The 9,300-nt window shown below is 40.9% G+C and overlaps 1 protein-coding gene across 16 annotated transcripts in view; it reads left to right on the forward strand.

Annotated features, from left to right (window-relative positions):
• Positions 1 to 8,191, forward strand: part of kirrel3b (kirre like nephrin family adhesion molecule 3b) — a 216,984-nt gene extending 208,793 nt beyond the window's left edge. For 6 of the 16 annotated variants that reach the window (XM_054742841.2, XM_054742844.2, XM_054742843.2 and 3 more), the window contains 4 exons: positions 467 to 550; positions 846 to 961; positions 1,633 to 1,719; positions 7,595 to 8,191. In XM_054742841.2, the coding sequence (XP_054598816.1) occupies positions 467 to 550; positions 846 to 961; positions 1,633 to 1,719; positions 7,595 to 8,053 (746 nt within the window). In that variant the 3' untranslated portion in view covers positions 8,054 to 8,191. The remainder of the gene's footprint in view (positions 1 to 466; positions 551 to 845; positions 962 to 1,632; positions 1,720 to 7,594) is intronic. The other 10 variants (XM_054742842.2, XM_054742845.2, XM_054742855.2 and 7 more) reach the window with 5 other exon arrangements.
• Positions 8,192 to 9,300: the final 1,109 nt, after the last annotated feature.

A 9,300-nucleotide genomic window follows, 5' to 3' on the forward strand; every position in this document is an offset into this window, starting at 1 on the left:
AAATTGAGCCTTTTATTTACCCAACTGTTTAGTTCTTTTGGCAATCCATCTGTTCCATCTACTGGTAAGAATCTAACATTTCCAGAGAAATCATCATTAAATATTAAAAAAAATAAATCTCCTGGTAAGATTCCCTAAATATTTGGACATTTTAACCAATTGATTGACGACAAAGGTATGTGACACAAGTACAGTGCTTGCACAGATCGTGCTCACCACTACATGAATCACTGCTGGAGATGGACATCTTTTTGTGGTGCACAGACAGCCAGATTGTGATCAGGGATCATTTCATGCAAATCGTAGTTCTGGCTTCATTTGTTTTTGAGACTATTTACATTGTGCACTGTGCTCACCGCCACCCACCCCAAATGACTCAAATTAGAGGCAGTCCGCCGCTGTCTCTGTCCAAGAACCACTCTGTGCTACTGGTCCCTTCAGCATGTCTATTGTCTGTATGCTACAGAGGAAGTGCACCTGGTTATGCCCTCACTGCCCGTCTCCATCTGTGCTCACCAGAGAGAACTTGCAAGCAAAATTAAGACAGAAAGTAAGATTTTGTTATCTGACAGAATAACAACAGCATTGTCCCAAACAGAAATGAGCCACCCTTGGGGGAATAAAGTGTGATTATCTTGTGTTGGCAGGAAACAAATAATTATTTCTTTGTATTGTTTGTCAGGCAATGGGAGAGCTCTAACGAGGCAAACCCATGAATCGTTGCTAAATATAACCATACTGCAAATTTCACTCGGGGAAATTGTTATCAAAACAAATACAGAGCGGTCTATCTACTACCCGGGTTTATTAAGATGGGCCGCGTGTGTGTCGTCTGTTTCTGACAGATCTGAAAGGAGTCGTGTCGGCAAAAAACGATATCCGGGTGGAGATCGTGCACAAGGACCACAACGCGGCACGAGAAAACGAAGAACACAACTCCATGAAACAACTGATGGTGAGTGTGAGTGTCACAGCACTTCTTCCTTTAAAATGAAATTGTCAAAATTATTTTATCTTGGTTGCATTTTGGCATTTCCTTTGGAAACCGATGATTAAATAATGAATGAAGGCTGCAGCTGGTTGTGCTGTTTTTCTGTGGATAAAATATTTCATGACTAATTAAAGCAAAAAAAAATAATAATAATGCTGATTTTTTTATTGAACTGAAGGCAGACGGTCTTTATTTGTATCAGCATAATGCAGCTCTATGAAAAGAGCAAACCACAGTAGCTGGAATTGTTGTATGAATCTTGTGAGGATGTTTTATGCCTGCATGTCTCATCAGGACCAGAAGAATCATCTCTTGTTTCAGCTCTTTCACATTTTACTCCAAGTTGCGGAAATTTAAAGCTTTAGGCGAGCGTTTCCCTTCAAAATACCAACACTACTGTCTACGGCTGTTAAAGCAGATAATTCAGCAAATCTGCATTTTGTAAAGTTAAATAAAAGATATTCTCAGATACATTATTAATACTCCCTGCCAGCCCCAAGTGAAGGTGAAGCATGCCTGACTGATATTAAAAAAGAACAAGTGATAAAAGTTAAACCCATTCGTTTCTGAATGTCTTTTTTTATCCTGAGTGGAAAGCGTTCGGGCTCTTGATATTGTGTTTTTACTTGATCTGGGTGCAGGTTGAACGAGGAGAGTTCCAGCAGGAATCTGCTCTGAAGCAGCTGGAGGTTTTGCAGGAGGAGGAGAAGGAGTATCAGCACATTAAGGTACGGCTTATGATCAATGGCAGCGTGACGGCATGAACGCCAGAACCTGGGAGAACAAAAGTGAAAAAGGTGGTGGGTGTGAAAATGCCTTTGGGACAAATGGAGGTCTTCGACTCCGGCACCGAAATAGCTGAAAAGCAATAATTCCTCCATTGCACTGTAAAGGAAAAAAAGCATGAAAGACCTGCGAGATGTGTTCGGTGTTTATCAGCTTCATATTGAGATTTCTAAAGTTTGGAATAGACTTTTACAAAATACTTTTCACATGTTCCATCTAATACAAGATCAGACTTTCTTAAAAGAAAAAAATAAGGCTTTCAATGATGTTGTGGGACTTTTCTGGTCTAATAATTCTTTATAAGCCTGTCCATTTCAGTCCACTGCAAGGAACACATCCCATCCTGGTCCACTCTGTTTGAGCAACTGTCCTCCGGAAGACCATTTAATTTACTCTTTTCAATTGAACAATGTTTTAAAGGGATACTTTGCAACTTTTTTAGATTTTTAAATAATTTTCTTGAGCTAGTATGTATTAAAATTACTCTTTACTGGGTTAATGAAAGGCCACCAAGCCCCTATCGCCCCCATGTGGCCAGACTTCCCCTTGGAACTTAAAGTGACAATATGTAGGTTTTGTCGTTAATCTCTGGACCTGTTCATCAAAATGTGGTTGAAAATGAATTAAATGATGACCAGTTGTTGAAAAATATTGGCGGCTCTGCAACATATAACCATAACATGGGGATTTCGCGCTCTGTCCCGCAGCGCTCCTCCGTGAGAGCGAAGGTAGGGTGGTTGAACACGTTCCGCTGCTGTTTCTCACCAGTATCAGCTGATGAAGGGCTCTAGTTTCGCTGCGCCGTTCATGTCAGTGGACACGGTAGAGTCAGGGATGGGGGGCGGGGCATGACGCTTAGCCTGGCGGCCCGCCAGGCTTATGAAGCGCTGGGGGAAACCCTGAGTGATGACTTACCCCGGTAGACACTAAGGAAGACTGGGAGACATTGCAGCTGTTAGATTAGGTGTTAAAAAGACGAACGCACATCAAGGAGGTTTTTTTTTTGGTTCTACAAACAGACACTAGGGGGTGCTAAAAGCAAGCCAAACCTGCCTGGTACCCCTTTAAAGGTCAGAGGGCCCTTCTTTTAATTTTCATTGTACATGCACAAAGCTGTACCTTTTGTTTATCACTTATTATTCCCACTCCTTCAGGCTGTAGAGGTATTGACTGGGCTTTACGAACACATAAATTAAACATGTTTGCGTGTGTGTGTGTGTGTGTGTGTGTGTGTGTGTGTGTGTGTGTGTGTGTGTGTGTGTGTGTGTGTGTGTGTGTGTGTGTGTGTGTGTGTGTGTGTAAAACTCTTATATAACAGACTCCTATCCAATATTTCAGTCCCACTCTATCTGCCGTAGCCCATCAGGTTTCAGTGCTAGCATCAGTTTAATCTTTACACAGGAAATCTGAATCACATCACCACTTAATAGACAGTGACACTACCAGCATGTGATGAAGACAAAGTGGGACTCACATCCCAGGGTGAGCCCTTCAGGTGGCAGGTAAAAAAATAAAACACCAAATGCTAAATTTAGAAGCTTGGTATGTGAGTGAGACCGAGTGTTTGAGCAGGAGCAGCCACCATATAAAGCTAGCTCTTCCTCTGCTCACTAATAGTTGAGGATTTGAAATTCAGGCTGGTTATAAGCAGATGAAAGACTTAAATGTCACCATGGTCACGTCCATCCCCGTGTGTCATAGTCAGCTAAGGAATGATTTATTGAATGCAATAAAACTGACGTCAGTGCCATTGTGCTGCTGTCTACGTCTTTCTCGCTGAAATAAATCAATCAGTTTGCACAGATTATTTTTATAATCACAGAAAGTTTACCTTCAACTGAAAAATGGCCACTATTGTAGCTTTTATATGGTAAAAATTAACATCTCTACATTTAACATGCACCATTCACATTATTATTCTTCGCTTGTTACAGTCTCAGTTTTGCAAAATGTTTGTTGCATTATCTGTAGTGTCTTCCACTCATTTCTAAATATTTCCACTCTCAGTGAATTTCTAATAAATTATAATAAAAAAAACGTATTACTTCATGTTAGTTTGCTAACGTCTAAAGCAGGGTGTCACCAACTGGATGCTCGTGGGCACCAAGGTGCCGCCAGGAATCCTGTAAGGTGCCCTCAGACCTGTTCTAAAAGCAATAATGAAATGAAAAGTGTAAATGACAAAGTGACAGCAGACCTGTTGTCTGGTTAAGAGACAATGTCCATGAGGAAAAGACAGGAGGCAGATCTAGAGGTTGCAGAGCTCAAGATGTTGAGGTTCACTTTGGGAGTGATGAGGATGGATAGGGACAGCTCATGTTAGATGTTTGGGAGATAGAGTAAGAGAGGACAGACTGAGATGGTTTGGGCGTGTCCTAAGGAGCGACAATGATGACATAGAAGGATGCTGAGGATGGAGCAACCAGGCAGGAAGCTGAGAGGAAGAGCAACAACGAGATGTATGGCTGCAGTGAAAAAGGACTTGAAATTGGGATGTGTGAGGGTAGAGGATGCAGAAGACAGGACTAAATGGATACAGATGATTGGCTGTGGCTACTTCTTAAGGGACACACGGAAAGAGAAGAGATTTTTTCTCATCACAAAGCATTTAAATATGTTTATAATGCACAACGTTTAGTTAAACTCAAAGCTATTCAAGTTCAAAGGTCAGTGTTGTGTGTGTGACAACATTTGGCGTATCAAACCGATAACCTTCATAAGGCTCAATAATGGAGAAGTAGCTATCAGCTTCACAAAGGCTGGTGACCCCCGGTTTAAAGTAACAAATTAAGAAATATGCTCTCCTGTAGTTCAGGTAAAAACATAATTTTATGGCCTTTAAAATAAATATAAATCAGATTCTCCTTCAGCAACAAAATATCACAATATTCAATATGATTAGGCAGACGTTCAAATAAGTTTCCATGTAAATACATTTTTTTCTGCAGTGAAACACAGATTTAAGCTTAATAAAGTAGCATTACAAACACCATCAAGGGTATTGAATTCTTAAATTTCACCCAACCCAAATAACTGTCTAAAATATCTAAATATATCTAGGATACTGTCCAAAATATACAGTTCAGTATCCATTCCTATAGCGAAATGAGAAGTAGATCTATCAGGCAGCTTTGACATGAACCTCTGGTCTTAGACTTGTTTAAAATCTTTTAAAATGACAGGGTTAGGGTTAACAAATGCACACATGTGCACAAATACTTGTGCACATAAAGTCTATTGAAATACCTTAATGTCAAATTACCTGGTTAAATATGAACAGATAACCATAAATATCTATAGTCTTGTGTATTTTGCAGAGGTGTGGTCTTGAGTCGCATGACTTGGACTCGAGTCAGACTTGAGCCATTATCTTAATGACTTCTGGCTTGACTTGATAAAATCTATAAAAACTTACAACTTGACTCAGTTTTGAACGCCAATGACTTACGACTTGCATCTGTTGACTTGATGATGACTTGAGCATGTTTGATATTTTAGCACAGAAGTGGCACGACATGGGCAACAATCATAAATCATTCTGGGTTTGATCTTGTTCGGCTAACAGCAGCAGCGCTTTGTTTATAATCCAGTTCAGTTGCACTTTCTGCTTGTTTGAGTAAATAAATGAAGCTTTAAGAAGCTTCATTTCTGGAATTTATTTATCATCATTGTCATTAAATTGAAGTTGGACAGATGACTTGATAATGACTTGAAAAATCAAAGTTAAGGACTTGGACTTGACTCGAGACTTGACTGGAAAGACTTGTGACTTACTCGTGACTTGCAAAGCAGTAACTTGGTCACACCTCTGGTATTTTGACAAGAAAGTAAATAAAACTTGTGATTTTAAGAATTTGTGACTATAATGAAAAACGTAAGGACCATATCTCCAACTGCACCCTTGGTGCCCTTGGGCAATTATTTGATTATATGTAATGGTGATAATCTTAGCATAGCGTGGCAAATTTAAATCATCTGAATCACAAAGAAATGAATGAGAGGTCAAATAATATGGTTGCCTTGTGTTGTAGTGATACCAAACCAACACAGTGAAAAATGCAGACACAGTTAAGTTTGTCTGCCTTTAAATAATGTATAAACAAGCTGAAGTTGTTTTTTTAACAAGAAAATAGAAAGCTTTGCCTTCATTAATTGGTGATTTCACATCTGATCTGATCCTCCACTAGCAAACAGATATAGAAAATGTCCGCCGCCTTTTAACATCCTGCAGAGAGAAAGCATTTCTTTACATTTCTTTCCCTTTTGTGCATTGTCTTGGCTCCCTGGAGTGTGCTTCTGTTGTGTTTGCCTGCTTACCTGCTGCACCAGCGGCTTGAGCATTTTTTGATCCTAGCTAATGACAGCATGCATGAGGCGAGAGCAGAGGGGAGCCCGAGTGAGAGATGAAGGCCAGACGCAAACAATCTCCCCGTCTGCTGTCACATAATGACAAGCATAACGAGGATCCTCTCAGGTTGTCGCTCCCATTATGAGCATTCTTCTTTTGGGATTTGCCACCTTGCTCACTGTGCTTGACATTCACATCCATTCAAAAAAGAAGATGAAAACACACATACACATGCCCCAGCTGGACCCTTAGCAACAGCACAGTGCCTGAAAGCCTGGCGGACAAACAAGTGGCACAGCTGTCACATTAGAAGAGGTTTCAGCACAGACGTGGAAGTGAGGACTCTACAGACCATAGGGGTCTAATTAAAGCTGGGATACAAGTGAACTATGCAGTGACACGTGGATGCAAAACTATGAATCATCAAGGGCTGCTTAATTAGAAAAGGACATGATTTTAAGGTTAGAGTAGGGGCTCACAAGACCTTTGTGTTTCCTTTGTGACAAACGCAGTAGGCTGTTACTTTATTTGTTCAACAGGTTGAATGGTAATTACAGCCAGTGTCGCTTCATCTCCTGCCCTGTCTTAACTTTAAAAAGAATTTTCAGAAGCACTTTCTTTATTCTGGAATCTTTGTCCTTTTTGAATTGGCCTTAATTATAATCTTGGAAGGAAATCTTTAATGCAGCCTGATAGTTTGTTACAACAGTGATCGAGTTGGTTAGGATTTGCCCTGCAGAAAGAAGGATGGAAGTTGGAAGTTGTCACCCTGGTGGGGTGATGATTGAGTTTGCTCGTTTTAACTCTGAAGGTGTCATTTTCTCTCCCAGTTCATAAACTTGCATGTTAGGTTAACCATTGGAGCCCCTCAGGGGTCTGTGCTAGGCCCCAAAAACTTCATAATGACTTGTTTAATGTATCAAATAATTATTATTTCTTATTTCTTGATAAATCTTTTTTTTTCTCGTGTGGCTTGACAGCCATTTTAGATCAATAGTCTAAATATTTCCAGACTAAACTGTAGAGTTGGAAGTTGTCACCAGCATAAAAACAATACTGTTTTAAAAAAATAATAATAACTCACCCCCCCAAAAAAAGATTTTATTATGTATTTTATACTATAAACTAAACAATTAATGTTTAAATTAAAAAAAGTGATTTTGTTTTAACCCTTAAGAACCCAAACCCTTAGAGAATAAATGAACTAAATAATTATAAATGTATGGATATCATACATATTATAAACGTGGGGATATCAAACTTGAATATATGACTGAAGTAGCAATTTTGCAGAAGCTTGAGATGGGCTGTGACACCTGTGTCACCAAGGGCTCATTTGTGACTCCAAATTAGCCCTTGGTCTGAGTGTGTGCAGAGGGTTGTCTTTGTGTTATCCAATGAACGCTGGTTGAAGGTGGTGTAGAAAATGTTTATATATCTAATGTTGGAATTTGGTGCTTCTTCAACAGGACCCTACAAATGGCTATTACAGCGTTAACACCTTCAAAGAGCACCACACACCCACGGCAGGGAACCAGACCACTGAGGTGCGGAATCCCACCAACACAGGTACCCTCGGCAAGCAGCGGGTACCAACAGGCATGTCTTTTACCAACATCTATTCCACCCTGGGAGCAGGTCCCAACCGACTGTACGACTACGGCCAACGCTTCGTGCTGGGCATGGGCAGCAGTTCCATCGAGCTCTGTGAGCGGGAGTTCCAGCGTGGCTCGATAAGCGACTCCAGTTCGTTCATCGACACGCAGTGTGACAGCAGCATCAGCAGCTACAGTAAGCCGGACGGCTACGTGCAGTTTGACAAAGACAGCAAGGCATCAGCCTCTTCCTCATCCCACTATTCCCAATCATCCTCGCAGAACTCAGACCTCACCCGGCCCCTCCAGAAGCGTATGCAGACCCATGTCTGATGTCTAGGGAGGGAGGGAGTTTGGAAGGGGAGTGACGAGCAACCAGGATTGTAAAACTTTTTAAGGAATCAGCCAACAGGAAGCCCTGGAGTATCCGTGTTACAAAGTATGGATGCCTTAAGAGGCTGGGACTACTGGGCTTGATGCACCATGTAACTTGCTTAAACTTCTCAATGTCCCAAAAAAAAAAGAATCAAAAAGCCTTATCTTTCCTTCATGCGTGCTTCATCAACTCCCTCTTTTTTTCTACCCATCATACGAACGTGCCACAGAGAGCTTATTTGCCAACAAGGACACTACACAAGTTTGAAATTTGAACTTTAATCACTTGGTTTCCACAATCAAATTGTTCCTGGATCAGATGGCAGGAACACGAGGCTTTGAATGACAATCATCTCCCCTGGCACGGACCAAGTTTGCTTCTTGAAGATTGTCATTCAGGGGAAAAAAAGCAAGACTGGGGTGAAGCACTCAGCACAAACTGTCTGATAATGAGTGCAAGCCGGTGTCCTGCTGCTCCCCTTGTAGTCTCGAAGCACAACGAATGTGCATGTGATTATCTCGTTGTTAAAAGCGATAACTTTCCAACACCCCCACCTCCCTCTTCAAGCACTGTGTGTTAAGCTCAGCTTGTTGAAACCTAGTCTCCTGTGTAGGTGGAAGAAAACTCAAACATCGAAAAGAACGGCTGTTTTTCTGTTTGTCCTTTTTCCCGTCTCTCCCTCTTCATTGCTTTATCGGAGCCACAGCACCGAGCAGATAAAGAGGAGCTGAGATCTCATTTTAAATCCCAGACTCATTGTTTTGCTTTGACACTCCACGATAAAGGAATATCAGTGTACATATATGACTGTGATTTCTTTTCTAGCGTCTAATTTTTGGACTCTGATTTTCCACATGGATTACTCTAAATTATACACGAGCGCCTCTTCATGTCCATATCTACTTTGCCTTGAGGTTCTCTCTGAACTGGGTCAATACAAACTTTAACTGAGATAGACAAACAGCTCTTCTGCTGATGTGAGGAGCATCATCCACCGTGGTGTTACCACACCAAACCCAGCTCCGAGGCATGAGCAACAAGAAAGCCCCGCAAATTCTGACTCTAACACAGATGATCAATAACAATTAATACCTATTGAATAAAACATCATCTTTTCTGATCATCATGTGAATATCTCATTGCTATTGTCAGTATCACTGTTGACACTGGAACTTAGTGCATCCTGACTGTAATTGTGATCATA

This window comes from Nothobranchius furzeri, chromosome 13 (genome assembly GCF_043380555.1).
Source record: "Nothobranchius furzeri strain GRZ-AD chromosome 13, NfurGRZ-RIMD1, whole genome shotgun sequence".
NCBI classification, from domain to species: Eukaryota; Metazoa; Chordata; class Actinopteri; order Cyprinodontiformes; family Nothobranchiidae; genus Nothobranchius; species Nothobranchius furzeri.